Below are 16,210 nucleotides of genomic sequence, written 5' to 3' on the forward strand. Positions count from 1 at the left end.
AGAGAGAGAGAGAGAGAGAGAGAAAGAAAGAAGAAGGAGTGAAGTACAGTAAACGTCCTCAGCACAACACAAAGGTAGACAGAAAGACCATAAGTAAGCTTTGAAACTGTCCCGGTGCTAAGAATTGGCTGGCATTTTCCTTTCTTCCTTCTTCTTTTACAGACACTGTCCTGTTCTGATCACTTCTTCACCTCTCTTACTCACTCGCTATCTCTCTCCCGCTCCCACCGTTTTCCTTTTTCTAAATGTCCTGTGGGCTCCCAGCAGCTGTCCATATGTCAGGGATGTGTCCAGATGGTAACACTGAGCACATCCTGAGTGGGGTGTGGGCGGTGGTGGTTTGGATGGGACTAGGGGCTGGACCTGAATGTGCAATCCCACTGTAATCCACACACCTCCGCCTCCTGACCTGTGGTTTATACGCAGCAGGAGGGGCTCGTGGATGAAGGGGGGGGGTTGTTCAGGCTGCGACAGGGCCTACATTGCACCAGCTGTTCATCTGAGTTGTCAGATACTAGAGCCAGGGATGCATACAAGTACAGCCGACAGACAAATATACACATGTATAACGTAGCACACGCACATAAACACACATCATCTACATGGGGCAGCGTTGCATTTATTCGCCTTTGATCCCCAGGATGATAAAGAGTGATTTGCATCCGAATGCCTGGCTATTGCCATCCAACTAAACAGATTATTATCAACACTCCCATGTAAACTGTCCAGATGGCTTGAATCACACAACCACTCTCGCACGCACACACACACACACACACACACACACACACACACACACACAGTACACGGCCACAAATGAGTGCCACTAAACATCTGCCAAACACGCAGCATTCAGCCCATATTGCCCCTTAAGCCCGAGAGCAGGGTGGGAGGGAGAGGGAGAAATACTTGCAATCTAAGAGTTGGCAGAGGGATATTCAGATTAAGAGCTTGAGACGCATGGTGTACAGTTGGACTTGGCTTTCTTTGATACATATGGTGTACAGCTGTGCAAAAGCTTTGGTGGAGCACTGCCTTACTGTAACTGAACAACAAGAAGCTCTCAGCAGGGATACTTACGTGTGTTTGTGTGTTTGTGTGTTTGTGTGTGTATGTTTGTGTGTGCGTGTGTTAGCATACACCATGTGGGAGTTGTTGAACTTTAAAAAAACAAGTTTGTGTTCCTTGCGATACACTCCTCGAACAGGTATAGTCCACAATAATGAATGCTGTGATCTTTCAAAATAAATTGTTGTGACAGTTTATTGTGAGCACAAACACAACCAATCAAACATCATGAAATTAATCATATCTTTCTATTTGTTTGGCATGTTTATAAAGCGGGCAATTTGTTGCCCCCTGATTTGATTTCAAGGGCCTTCTGGTTTTTGGATGTTTTCCTGAACTATGAAGAAATATTCTGGCATTGCCTATTTAGCCTGGCAAATCCATCCCACAGTTTTCACATTACTCATTGTGGTCTGGCGAGGCAATAAATGGACTAGGAGGAGGTACAAAAGTTATTTTTCCCCCTACCGACATTAACATGGTGTTAAAAATCTGTTTCTGAATTAAACTGAAGAGAAAAATGAGCCATTCAGTGGCAGTTTATTTTTAAATGAGGTTAGTCACGTTAACATCAAAACAATTTCTGATTGATCTATAATTTATTTGAAGCAGCTAAAAATCGATTCTTGGGTGGACGTTTGGGGAATAATGGTAAAAGTGATAGTGGAAACAGATCTTATGAGATGCAGTCTGGCTGTGCAAGAGCATAACATATTGTCGAATAAACACTGAATTGTACAAGAAAGATTTGTTTTGTTGTATGTCATAATGTACCACACATCCCACTCCTGCAGCCTTTAGTCTGTGTCCAACCGTTCAACTTTCATCCTATGTTTTTAAATTCCGGAAGTCTTTGTTGACACAGTATCTTTAGGGTCTACTGTCTACTAACTGGGGTGGTGACATTATCTACTGAGTGTTTTAACATTCATTCATGTTTTAACCCACAATCCCGTCCTCCTCTACAGGACCAAAGACAGCTCAGAGAGAGACGGGTTGCACCCGGAGCACCTGGCTAAAAGGCCCTGCACCATCAGCCCCAGTCAACGCTTCAGCCCCGGCACAGGTCTTCCTGCTCACCCTCCTCCCAACGGCCTCCCCACACACCCGCCCAATGGCCTGCCCCACCCACCTAACCCCCAAGTGGGACCCCAACACTATCGCTTAGAAGACATGGCCCTGGCACACCAATACAGGGACGCTTACAGACATAATGAACACCGCGACGCCCGAGACAGGCACCGGCAGACAGGTAGGACTGCTGCATTCACAGGGTTAGTTAAAGATAGATCTACCATCCTCGGTTATATGGGGAAGACTATGGGCTGGTGTATATGTAAGTGGGGTGCATGGAGAGAACAAAGACCAGTTGTCAGTGCAGTGTGATAATCCTTGTGGCAGTGCGTCTATATAAAGATCACATCCAAACATGCCTATATGCTACAACTGTGGTGACCATTTATACCTTCCTTCTGCTTTCCCAAAAGGAAAGATAAATTCTTAGCCAAATTGTCTCACTGATTAGACAAGTGGCTGTAGAATTGATAACATACAAGACAATAAAACAATACCCAAAAACAAAAAAAATACATCCTACCCATCATAAGGAATGAATTAACTCTCACCCACCCCACAGACACAAACTACAAACATGGATAAACACACAGTAACATATAGTAAGTGTGTGAAAACAGAAACGTTTTCAGTTTTTTACTTCTTTAAATGGAGTTTATAAGTTGTGAAATAACTCAGCTCATTTTGTTGCTCTGGGTTAGTAATACAGTGTACTGTATATGTGTTGTATCTGAACCAGGTTTTTGTCTTTTAGCAGTGCATGGAGCCCGCCAAGAGGAGGTGATTGACCACCGTCTAACAGATCGAGAGTGGGCAGAGGAATGGAAGCACCTAGATAATGTACGTATCAGCATAGTGGCCATCGTTTATGTCAACCAGCTCTTTGTTTCACTTTCAAACATTATGAAACAGTGAGGGAAAATTCTAAGAGGACAGCAGGTGATTAAAGACAGCTGACCAGAAGAGGTATTTGCCAATGTTGTGGATTAACAACAGACAGACACCTATCTGGCTTCCTGGCATCCAACTCCATGAACACAAAATCATGTTCGCTAGACACACAGACAGACACGCACACACAGAAACAGGGCCCCAGATGGAGCTCAGAACCCAGCAGAGCGGAGCTCCAGCTGGGGAGAGCAGCTGAGACAAGAGCTGCAGTCATGGAGAGAACCGGCCGGACCTGGACCCCTGCCAAATTAGAAACACTTCACTGAAATAAATATAGCTAACTCAGAAGGGGGGGAGGGAGTGGAGAGACAGAGAGAGAGGGAAAGATGAATGGGAATAATGATATGGATTGAATGTCAACCATGCTAAACCCATTTACTGGACTGGGCAAGACTGGAAACACAGGGCACCGTGGAAAAGAGAGGAAATCTGTTGAGTTGGCAGGGAGCGGAGCAGAAGGGTGGAAGGAATTGGCTCAACTTTTTCATCAGCAGCCCAGCTGTTACATTATCGTTGTTGTAGTGGTCTTAGACATTGAAATTCACTGACAAAGACACAATCTATGAACAGATAGGCCGAGACAAACACACAGTCACATGCAAACATGCAAGTCTGCTTGGCGGAATGTGCTTTGGGACAGATTAAAATAATGTTTAGATTTACAGCTTCAAGAGTAAATCTTTCCTTTTCAAACTGTCTTTAATTGTTGCCATGATATATAATGTTTTTCTAAGGATTTATCAAGTTTGGTTCATTTCACAAACTCTACTACATGTGTAGCTGGACATGTGTTTGGGACATAAGGATTTACGTTTGCCAATAAATGGAGTACTGTTGAACTTCTCCTGTTCCTTTTATTAATAAGTTTCATCCATCCTAAATCCTGTCCCATTGCAGCTTCTGAACTGCATCATGGACATGGTGGAGAAGACGCGTCGCTCTCTAACAGTGCTGCGCCGCTGCCAGGAGGCAGACCGGGAGGAGATGAACCACTGGATTCGGCGCTACAGTGACGTGGAGGAGATGAAAAAAGGTGGGAGCAACGGACAGCACTGCCTTCCTCCTCCTCCTCCTCCTCTTCCTCCTCCTACTCCTCACCACAACTCCTCCTCCAACACAGCTAGCAGCAGCGAGGCACTGCCCATAGGAACTTCCTCGGCTGCTGAAAGGCAGACAGGCAGACAGACAGGTAGACAAACACACACAGGGTTTGTTTGGCAAAGCAAAACACACAGCAAGGTAGGGCTTATGTAGTATGCTAAAAATGCCTATATACATTAATTAAGACACAAAAAGTCAGTTAGATTATAATATTTTACTGGAAATTTACAAATTTGAGCTTATACTGTGTAGCAATACAAATTGAGTTGCAACATCTTGGATCTGGATCTTTAATCAACTGATTGCCCCCTTATGCTGCCAGCATGCTCATTCATAATTAAGATTCACTTTTAACTCCCATATTCTCATTTCTTCCCAGAAATGGTTGAAAAGGTTGATCTAATTTACTGATACTGTTGCCATGAACATAGTTTTATTGGTCCCAAAAACAGAATTGGAAACTATAGGAGAGACTTGTGGATGTGTGTTTGTGCAGATCAAGAGTCTATCATTGTGTGTGTGTGTGTGTGTAAGTGAGACTGAGTGTGTGCCTGCTTGTGTGTTTCAGAGATCCACAGAGACTTCTTACACAGGCCTCCCTCAGGATACCTGCCAGAAGAAATCTGGCGGAAAGCTGGTAAGAGCCAAGCATCCCCTTCTTTCTATTGTCTTCATGACTGACTTCACACAGAGTAACACAACCCACACAGTCACCATCATCAGTCTACCCTGGCCACAGAGCCGAAGCCTTACAGCCGTAGGTTCATCACGGCAGAGGATTGGAGGCCCTCTGTGTCATTAGGGCTAAATGCCCTCCATCTGTCACCACTAAGAAAGGCCACTGCAGTTAAAGCTGCAGTGAAAATGCAGTCACCCGGCCCAAGGCAGACCGCAGCAGCCCAGCACAGGTTGGAGCTTAATGTGTCTCCATTGGCTTGAGAAACATACACTCAAATTGTATCTCTTTTCTTTTTTTATTGTGATTGTTTCTAGCCACATGCAAAGTACAAAAACGTATTACTAAAGTGAATCCGATACAGACATTTAGATATACAGACAAAATAATATTGACCATGGTCATAATTGTTTGGCTCAGTTTATGGCCAAAGGGAAGCAGGTGGGAGTGTTGCATTGCATGGGCCTTCTTGTATACTGCATGTTAGATAGAGCCCATCCCAGGAGCCATCTTGCTCACACCTTGTTCCGTCCTAGTCCCAGCACTATTATGTTGCAGTCATTCTCCAATACCCCGAGGAGGAAAGATGCTGCTGCTGACGGCAAAATACTGTGCTGCATTTTCACTGGCAGAAAAAGCTCTTTTAATTGCAGTTGTTTTTAATACAGGTACTGCAAGCATCCCACTCTCCCCAGCACTAAAGCACCTCCAAAACAGACAGGGTGAGTAACACATCTCACCACATCTCCACCTTTATTGTCTGTGTATATGTATGTATATATATATATATATATATACTGTATATAGTATTTATATACTGTGTGTGTGTATATAAATAAATATATATGTGTGTGTGTGTGTGTGTGTGTGTGTGTGTGTGTGTGTGTGTGTGTGTGAGTTTATGTCACCTCTAGCTCAGCAGACAGGTCTGCCGGATGTAGCTGCATCACCTCATGCTTTTAATTTGTCACATATTCTCTGGTTCAGGTTGAGAGACTGCAGTGCTTTTGAAAAATAAGATCTGAAGTGTGAAAAAGCAGACAGAAATAACACGTCTCAGGGACTTGCTAAATCCCTGTGGAATAAAAACGTTAATATTGCTGTCCCTATGTTTTCCATTAAGTGCTAATTGCCCTAGCATCTGCTATGCAGTCTCCTTGATAAGAATTAATTAAATTTGTAAACTAATCTTAGTGGTGCATGCATTAGGGCAGATAACTGAGAAGCTTGGGATAATACAGATAGTGTTTTGGAGCAAAAGGAGAGGTATACGAAGGCAAAAGTAAGGAGGGGTATAAGAAAAATAATAGAGGAGTAGAAATGAAAAGAAGGATAAAGGTAGAGAGGGAATGATGTGATGAAGAAAAGCATTAAGACATGTGTCTGAGTGTGACTGTATGTTGACAGGATTGACAGAATACTACGTTTTAAGCATAGGAATCCAACTCAGACATGCACATACAGCCATGCGATTGCGCATATACACAGCATCGTGTTGGATAAGGCTCTTCCGCTGCTTATCTTTATGCACAGTAAATTTGAAACAAGTGGAGTTGAGCGGCGAGGAAAAGTAACAGTTATTTATGATTGCCCTCTCAAACAAACATTGACTGGATGAAATAGGGAGCAGTGGAAAGGACAGTTTCAGTCTCACCTCCATACTTGGTTGGCTGAAGACACCTGGATAGCCACTAGTATGTGTGTTTTGTGTCTAGATGTGTCTACTCCTGGAGGAGGGGGAGCAGGAGGGAGAAAAATAATTAAATCTTCAAACAAATACGTGAGACAGATGGGCCGTAGTGTGCATTAGCATTAGATTAGTCGACTGCCAATACACCTAACATCACGTGGCAGATTTAATATTGGGGTAGCCCCATGCTGGTAACTGTGGGCAAAACAATTATATTAAGAATAACTTTATGAGCATGTTGAACGTAGTTGTACCCTTATAATGTTACATACGTTTTTTATACACCAAGCATTAGCATGAGCCACTTGTCAATATATTATTATTATTATCATTATTACTTTGTAATATATCCATATTGAAATATCATATCAATAAATTAGGTCTCTAAAATATATTACTGTGTTGCAAAGTGGCATGCAGTTGATGAAAAAAATGATGCTGTGTGGCAGAGAAAATACTGATTTACTGTTACCTAGTATAATTCCTTGACATTGTATGATTTACAATTGCTCTCAAACATATCATCTGGTGTTTCCAAAAGTTAGAGTAACTAGAGGGGTTCAAGGTCATGTGACGCCATTGACAGGCAACCAAATTACACGGTCCGTGTCATTAATTAAAATGGTTTGAACATTGTTGAAAACATTTTGGAAAATGTAAGTACACACGTAAAAAAATATATAACACATTTGTTGCAAAAATATTACATATATCTTTAAAAATGTTGCTGTCTTCATGACACAAGCAAATTACATTTTAGAGGAAATCATACCTTGTGATCACAACATCACCACATAGTAGAAACCTACTTTTCAGATGCAAAGCCCTACGAAAATACATGTACTGTACATTTATTGTGCACCATGAGGCCAATATGAAAGATGGCAAAATGTAATCACTCCTGCTTCTTACTGAGAGGAAACTGCAGGAAGTTTTTATTTTAGACTGCCATCTGGAACGGAGTCTACACACCTGCCTGTTGTAAAAACACAGTCTTCTCAAATAGTCTTGTGCTTCTGCTGGAAGAACAAAAGGCCGGATGATAAAATCAACTTTGTAGGAAGCCCTGCAGCAGGGATACGCATGCCCACTCTGTGAGAAATTATCCACTCTTCACTGTTACTCTTCACTCTGTCTCACAAATTCATAAAAATGTTTCTTATGACAAGATGACAATCATGCAAACTCAGGATGTGGTTTGAAAAGCCAAGTTAGTGACAAAACTTAGGACACATCTGCTGTTGTCAGCACTGGAAATTATTGTGGCCTTTTAAATGAATTATTGAAGTCTGGCTGTTTCCCTTTTCTGGCAGAATGGTTTAAATCTTGGATGATGTACATCTGTTCGCTGAGATACAACAAGATGGCAGCTTAAAGAGCCTCAATAAAGGATGACTGAGTAGGCAGGATGGGACGATGGGTCTAAGCACTAACACCTCTCTTTCTTCCTCTCTCTCAGAGGAGGCAGTGAATGAGGTTAAGCGACAGGCCATGTCAGAGCTGCAGAAGGCGGTGTCAGACGCCGAAAGGAAAGCTCATGAGATGATTTCAGCCGAACGCACTAAGATGGAGAGGGCACTGGCTGAGGCAAAGAGGCAAGCCTCTGAGGACGCACTAACAGTCATCAACCAGCAGGAGGACTCCAGTGAAGTGAGCATCACAGACTCCTCACCTACATTCCACCTCATTTTCCTTTCACCTCTCACCTCTCACCTCTAATTCCCTAACTTTGTTCCCCTTATCCTCTAAATTATCCTGTATTGTGTAATTCATACAGCTGGCTGCTCTTGGTTTGGTGCGGCACCATGTTGTCATAATTATTGCAGAAGCAGTCCAGTTGTCTGTGTAAATAAAAGCAGACAGACCCAGATGGTTGGAGCTGAGTGCCAAGCTAAGGCCATTACAGAGCAGTTGACCACCACCTGCTGGTAACACAAACAAGTGGAGTTGAACCAGGACGTAAAGCCTTTAAATCAAATCCCTGTGCAAAGAGTTACTGCAGAAAATGATGATCAGGCTATTTTACAAAGATGTTAGGTCTTAACATATGTGTACTGTGTGTAAAAAAAAGATAAGACATTGTGCTTTCCTGGGACAAAAAAGAGACTTATTTTTATCAACCTACTCTCTCCCCACTGTCTCAACAGAGCTGCTGGAACTGCGGGAGGAAGGCCAGTGAGACGTGCAGCGGCTGCAACACGGCTCGCTACTGCGGCTCTTTCTGCCAACACAAAGACTGGGAGAAGCACCACCATGTCTGTGGTCAAGGCCTGCAGGGGATGCCGGGGGGTAGCAGTGTCCCTCTAGGCAACCCCTCCTCCTCAGCATCCTCCAGTGCGCCCCCCACCCACACGGAGAGCACTCCTCCAGGAGCCTTGTCCTTGGCAGGCCAGAGCAGTATTGCGGGAGGGGCTGGCAGCGGCAGTGGAAGTCTTTCTGCCAGCCCCAAGGAGAGCAGTTCTAGCAGTGCCTCTCGCTCCACAACTCCAGCTACCCCCGCCCTATTGGATGCCACCTCTCGCTGACATCTGATCCTTGTCCCTTCCCTGCATATTGATGCGACGGTGCCCACACTCCACACAAAACCAAACTGAGGAATCTTCATCACACATTGTTCCCTTTCCTCCTCCCCTACTTCAGTCCTTCAGATTTTATCTTTCTTATCCTAAGCTCTTCTGAAAATCTTCTCACTACCTGATGATATACTGTTTTCCTCAAATGAGTCACCTCCCCCACCCAAAAAACGCTTTTTCTGTCTTTGTCTCTTTCACAACCACAGCCACAAATACAAAGATTCCAGCCTGGGGTTCAGTGTAGTGGAGAGCATGAAAAGTGTCTCCTATATCTGTGTTCAGTCACAGAAACATATCAGATGTGTTTGCTAAAAACAAGAGCTTTGACTTGAAGATGTGACAAAGATAGGCCCTCAGTAATGTAATACTGTCCATGTAAGGACACAAGACAAGGGCTGTGGTAAGGCAACATTGATGGAGGGATGACCAGGCTGCTTAGCACTTAGATGAATTTCCCTTTAATTTAGCACCAATGAGAAAACTGTACTCAGTCCTAAGATATGCACCACCAGTGCAAACAGTTATCCACTTATTCTACAGTGTCCTAATGGAGACAGGCAAGGACAGAATACCTTTTTTCAAATGGATGAGGGAAGGGGAAAAACCTGTGGTGTGATTAATTCCTCAACACAGCTTAGTATTTATTAAATGTTTCTTTCTGGCTTTAAGGGAAAATAAAGAAAAGTCCAAATATTCTAAATAAAGAATAGTACTGATGATGCTAATGATAATGACGATAATAATGATATGAAAATAAATTAATTTTAACTGCTAACTACCTTGCTAGCGAGCCAAGAAAATCTACACCGGACTCACCTCTCTGCACCATTGTGAACCCAAATGAATTCAAAGATGAAAAACAACATGATCCAAACCTTTGTATTACACTGCCAAAGTGAGTAAGTAAGCGATAAGGAGAAGCACTCATCTTTTAACCAAACGCAAAGCAACATCACCTCCTCAGCAGATAAGCCAGCCCTGAGAGGACCAGGCTGCAGAGAAGCTGCAGAACGGGACCCAGTGATAGTCAGACATTTAAAAACAACCTGTGACCTGCTTTGATCTGCAGCTGCCTCCTGCAGTCTGCACGCAACTACAGTGATTCATCAGTGATGGCCCAGACTAGTGAATATGGACAATGCTGTGAATTTGCCTACAAGAAAGACTTAATGAAATGGACGGAAACCCTGCCACAGTGTGATTTTTTTTTTTGTAAAAAGGTAACAGAGAGGAAAGAGAGGAAAAAAAGAGGAACACAAAAGCTACATGGCCTCAAAGGAGATGAAGATGCATACTACATGGCAAAGGAGCTGCCAAAAACCTCAAACCAAGCTTGAAAATATTGTCCAAGAAGGCACTGCATACTACGAAGTATGAGAAGATTGTTTGTAAGTTGTTTTTTTAAGCTCCGCAACGAGGAGATATTTCAAGGAATAGCTGTTACCTTTACATCCACTTCCTCCTTTTCCAAAGCATGACAAACAGATCCTAGTAAAAGGGCAGTGTAGACTTGGTTCTCCTCTCTCTTTCTACCTCCCCTCACCCCACACCTCCCTTCTATGCTCCAACCCGACTACGTGACTCTAGTGTGCCCCTAACCCCAGCCTGCTTTGGACAGAGCCTCGGAGCAGTCATGTGGGAAGGGTTTGAACCTGCTTGTAGATATTGTTCCTCTTTTCAAACTTCAATAATGTCTCTTGTCGCTGATGTCCACATGTGCTGCCCTTGTGTATATCCAGAAAGATGGACTTTGTTTTGATTTTGTTACCTTGCATTTTTCCTACTTTGAGTTTGGGCTGAGCAGAGCAGTGAAGTCAGAGTAAGGAGGACACTCACTCATGAGACGAAGCCCCACATTGTACTTATTGTTTAAATTTGATGTATCTATATTAATGAGATGAAATCCCCTCTTGTAGAATATTTTGTATTGCTCGCATTGTAAGACAGTGAGAGGACGGAGGTGCAATATGAAGAGAATTCAGCTACTGAATGGAACCTCAGCAACTGCCCATAGGGTGTCATATAATATAGATACATATAAATATATTTAAAGTAACATCAGTAACTTAATGTGAATGTACATAGTATTTAAAGAGGTCCAAAAATGTGTTTGCCAAATATCAGAAACCTTTAAAGTTTAATGTCCAGAATAGGATTTTCTCACAATACATTTATTTCTCAAATTTCATTTTTTTCTCTCTCATACAAGTTAAAAACAATTTAAATTTTCACTCAAATCAAAGTGTGACACTGAGTGGAGGAGACTGTTGGTAACAGAGGTAAAGTGGTACCACAATGCATATAGCTGAAAATGGATGAAAAACGATTAAGGGTGGCTGTACACTACAAGACTTCCAGAACATATTCTAAATTAATTAATTAAATAATTAGGCCTTAATTCGCAATATTTGAAAAATCTACATTGTATGACACCAGGAAAACTAACAACTGAATAACATGTTTATGTTTTAATGTAATCGTATTCATTTGTATGCAACGATGGCGCAATTGGGACTAAAGATGTCATTGTTAAGAGCTTCATTCACCCCATGTCAGTTTACATCATGCAGGAGGGGACTCAACGGTGTGTATTGACAAAAAAAGTCCAGATATATTTTACAGTTTGAAGAAAACATGGTTCCTCACTTTCTAATATAACTCTTCTCTAACTTTCTGCCACTGTGGTGACCCTCTCTCTCTTGTCCCATAACCTTTTCCTGGGTGTGTGTGTGTGGTGTGTGTGTGTGTGTGTGTGTGTGTGTGTGTGTGTGTGTGTGTGTGTGTGTGTGTGTATGGTGGGGGGGGTTAGGAGTATAGGAGTATTTGTTTCCCCCAAGGTGCAGGGCAAGCCATTACAGTAGGATTAAGTGATATGCCAGTGTTAAGCTGCTGCAAAACCTCAAAGCTAATTTTGATTCCCAATATTTGCAATGTAGCTTTTTTGTTTTTTTTCGTTTACATATTGTTGTTTATTTGTAAAGCTGCAGATTGAGCATAAACTGATTATCTGGGACAGGTCTTTAGTTCCAGGCCAAGACAGTACCGTCACCTCTTTAGGTTTTATATTTTTTTATTTCTTTGCAGACCTTTCCACATGCTCCATCAATATGATCCCTTCTGGTATACACTTTTTTTAAACAGTCTCAAGGCCTTCACTCACACAAATGTAATGTGGATCATAGTTTTTTAAAGATGATTTTATTGGCCTTTTTTGGCCTTTTTTGACAGGACAGCTGAAGACATGAAAGATGAGAGAGAGAGGGGGAATGACATGCAGCAAAAAGGCCGCAGGTCAGAGTCGAACACGGGCCCGCTGCGTAGAGGAGTAAACCTCTATATATGGGAACTTGCGCTACCAACTGAGCTATCTGGGCACCCATTGATCATTGTTAACCCACCAAAGTTGGCCTCATATACACTTGGACCAAACTTGGAAAACATTTCTTTTTGCCGTGAGTGGAACAGGAAACGTGTTTATCAACGGATAGATGAAGTGAATCATTTCAATTGGGTTATCTAAGATACATAATTCAAATACAATAAGCTGCAAGGTACCCCTGCATCTGTGTGTAGCATTTATGTATGTGTGTTACAGTTACCGTGATATGGTGTTGACCTCAGCCTTGTTGTGTCATTTTTCCTTTTCACAATTATGTCTAATTCCTCCACTACTACCCCAGACCACTCTTCATAACCCCCCTTCACACTAGCTACCTCCTGTGACCATACAGCTAACCACCAGGAGAGGTTGACCTGGACTTTGAAAAACCGGGCTAAGAGCAGACATGGAAACGTACATTCAAAAGCAACCATATGAATCTGTTGGAAAATTGATTTAAAAAAAAAAAAGAAATATTGAAAGGAATGGCCATTACTCATGATGTGAAAGAAAATGTATTCCCTCCAGTCCTCACACATACTGTTACAGTCAAACCTGCATATTACCAAACTGAACACATGCCATTTGTTGTCCAAAATCAATAAAAGAACAGACCAAAGTACTCTATTGCCATAATAGGCTTTGACACAGTGTGTATTGAAAGACCAGAAATAATAAGGTTAGAGCTCCACTACACCAGTTAACCAAAGTGTCTGAAATACACACAATCAGGGCACAAGAGTGAAGAGCATGCTTAATGAATGAGTTTCAAATGTGTAGAATTCTTATTCAAGCAATCAAAGCGCTTGTTGTCTACATATTGAATAGTGCTTCTGTAAAAATAATAGAAGCATCTCTTTTAGAAAAGCCTACTGATTGCGTGTTCTTACAAAGCCTTGCAGAGATAAAAAAAAAAAAGAATGCATGGTGTGTGTGTTTGTGTGTGACTGGTGATAGTGTGTGTGTGTTTTGTAAAAAAAAACAAAAAAACAAATCTTTACCTTTTTCTTCTTGTCTCTGTACAAACTACTTGAAACTTTCAGAGCTTTAATGAAACATCCCAGACAGACTGTAGTGGTGGATCAATTCACAACATGTAGCAACAACTTTGTGCAGTAAAATACTGTGTTTGCGTACAATATCCGCATTAAAACAACATTGTAATGACGGTTCCATTCAACTCTTAAAAGCTTTGCGTGTGCCTCCTTGTCTGCAAGTAAGCCCTCAGATAAACTAAATCCAGTAGATCACTTTTAAATGACCAAACTACAACCAAAATCTTACTTTTTCTCTTTAGATTTCACTTTGGTTAAGGTTTTTGTGTTATGTCCCGGCATTAGGGAATGGTCGATTGTTTGGGACATGAGGCTGCAATCCCACAAAAGTCTAAGCTGAAGCGCAAACTGTCCTTCCCTGAGATTCTCCCTCCTGATTTCATTGGACAGAATACAAAAAGATCAATATTCTGTTCAGCTGTGTGAAAGCTTCATTAAATCATGAAACAAATGAGATTCCTGCCAAGGTGTCATATACATTTTTATGTAAAGATATTACAGAGGGCAAACGCAAGGGCTCTGCTGTTGTGAATATCATCCAAGGATCTCTGAAGACTTTATCAGCCACTTTTCTGTTTGTTTACCTATGTACATGATATGGGCAAAACGCATGTTTAGAAAAGGCAAATATTAGCAGGTTGGCAATTGTCTCTCCCTACCCCAACCAGTAACTCTACCAATGATGTTTCAAGGCTCATCTGATGTCATGGTGACACGTCCTTCCTGTGAAACAGGCACTGATGAATAGCTACAGTAGAAAGCTTAAGTGGCAAACAGTGGATACAGCACTTGTTTTCTCCAAAGCCATGGCTCAGGATGGTCCTGTTTTTACCTTTACATACATTGAAAAAAAGTGTATGGCTTTTTTATGTGTAGGGAAGCATTCTATACTGTTTTGTGCAATACATTATTACAGAAAAAAACATGTTTCTGTAGGAAAGGTTGGCGCTTTGAAGATATTTCTCCTTTTGTTTTATTTCCCTCTTCAAAAAAGTCCTGTTGCCGTTTTTAGATGAAGTTAACTGTGCCAGAAGAATTAAATTCTGATTTGTATTTATTTCTTGCATGCTTTCCTCCCTGTTGCTAATACCGCTCTTTAACTGTTCGCTCTGTTGGATGTGTGAAGCTGTAAAACATTCTAATTCAGGTTATTGTCTGTGTTGAACAATGTAACTGTGTAATTAAAACATGAAATGAAATATTCATCCCTTGTTGCTTTCTTCTTTTAAGTGCAGGCATATTCTGAGAAAGCATCCTCTGATTGCATTCCCTCATGTCTACAGAAATATGATAGCAGCAGACTTAAATAGCATACCGTAAAACCAAAATAATTAAATATCCTCTGAAAAATATATAGTTTAACAAACTGACACAAGTACTTTCAATTGGAAATATGGATAAAGGTTCCATGACCTGGTGCTCTTTGAATGTTTTTAAATAGACCTTAGTGGTCTCCTAATACCATATCTGAAGTCTCTTTCCAAAAATTCAGCCTTGGTGCAGAATTCCAGCCACTAGAGCCAGTGCCACAATGAGCTTTCCTTAGTATGTGCCATTTTGAGTCTGTAGTTATGGAGAAGAGGGGGGGGGGGGGGGGGGGGGGCAAGGTGGAGGCCTGGGGGTGTGGTCTTGACCAACTGCCACTTTGCTCGTTTGAAAGCCATGATGTCTCTTTCTCATGGGTGGACCAAATTCTCTGGGCGGGCAAAGCAGAAAGAGCAGGTAATCTTGCCCCTTATGACCTCATAAGGGGTATTATTCCAGATTGGCCCATCTGAGCTTTCATTTTCTCAAACGCAGAGCAGGATACCCAGGGCTTGGTTTACACATATCGCCATTTCTTGCCACTGGGGGACCATAGGCAGGCTGGAGGAATGCATCTTAATGTTAGTAAACCTCATAAAGTGAAATTTTCATGCAATGGGACCTTTAAAAACATTATAATGAAAATATTCATACACAGTGTATCTCAAACGAGTTCATACTCAGTCAATCAAATTTTTATTTGATGTAACATCTATTGACCGGACTCATCACATTCATTTCATCACATTTCATCACAGACTCATGCTGCGCATAAACTGTCTTTGTATCCACTTATTTGATTTCTAGTGGAGATCCCAAGGTTTCCATTGATGCGAAATATGTCGGACTGAATTTAAAGAAATGTGTGGAAAACGCACAAGCCATCTAGAATATTTCCATAAAATAGAATGGTGCAATCCTAAAACGATTGTTATAGGATTATTATGAGTAATAATTCACTCAATGATGGGCAAATAGCCAATAGGAACACTATCTCTCTCTAAAATGACCTGTAACTGACCAAGTCTCCCTTGATTTCCTGAAGCCGAATACCGAGCCAAGACAAGGTGCAGAAGTCTAGTTCTCTCTCAGACCACTTGAATTACAGTATGCTAAAAGATTATTATAATTTCTTTTGCGCAACAACGCCAAAAATAAAGTGCCATAACAAAAGAAAATAAAAGGGAAAAACTGGATGGATAAATAAACGTTGCACAGTGATTAAGTAGCCTAAACTCTTTTCCTATTTCCTCTGGTTTCAAACTTTACTCTTTGGGCGGCTGTGGCTCAGTGGTAGAGCGGTTGCCAGCCAATTAGAAGGTTGGTGGTTCAATCCCT

General features: G+C 41.7%; 1 protein-coding gene across 6 annotated transcripts in view; it reads left to right on the forward strand.

Annotated features, from left to right (window-relative positions):
• cbfa2t3 (CBFA2/RUNX1 partner transcriptional co-repressor 3) overlaps positions 1-10,175 on the forward strand; it is a 38,371-nt gene extending 28,196 nt beyond the window's left edge. For 2 of the 6 annotated variants that reach the window (XM_032526396.1, XM_032526735.1), the window contains exons 6-12: positions 2,037-2,320; positions 2,897-2,982; positions 3,991-4,282; positions 4,763-4,831; positions 5,539-5,592; positions 8,020-8,210; positions 8,699-10,175. In XM_032526396.1, coding sequence (XP_032382287.1) covers positions 2,037-2,320; positions 2,897-2,982; positions 3,991-4,282; positions 4,763-4,831; positions 5,539-5,592; positions 8,020-8,210; positions 8,699-9,085 — 1,363 coding nt within the window. In that variant the 3' untranslated portion in view covers positions 9,086-10,175. The remainder of the gene's footprint in view (positions 1-2,036; positions 2,321-2,896; positions 2,983-3,990; positions 4,283-4,762; positions 4,832-5,538; positions 5,593-8,019; positions 8,211-8,698) is intronic. The other 4 variants (XM_032526643.1, XM_032526470.1, XM_032526815.1 and 1 more) reach the window with 4 other exon arrangements.
• Positions 10,176-16,210: the final 6,035 nt, after the last annotated feature.

The sequence above is a fragment of the Etheostoma spectabile genome, chromosome 1 (assembly GCF_008692095.1).
Source record: "Etheostoma spectabile isolate EspeVRDwgs_2016 chromosome 1, UIUC_Espe_1.0, whole genome shotgun sequence".
Taxonomy (NCBI): Eukaryota; Metazoa; Chordata; class Actinopteri; order Perciformes; family Percidae; genus Etheostoma; species Etheostoma spectabile.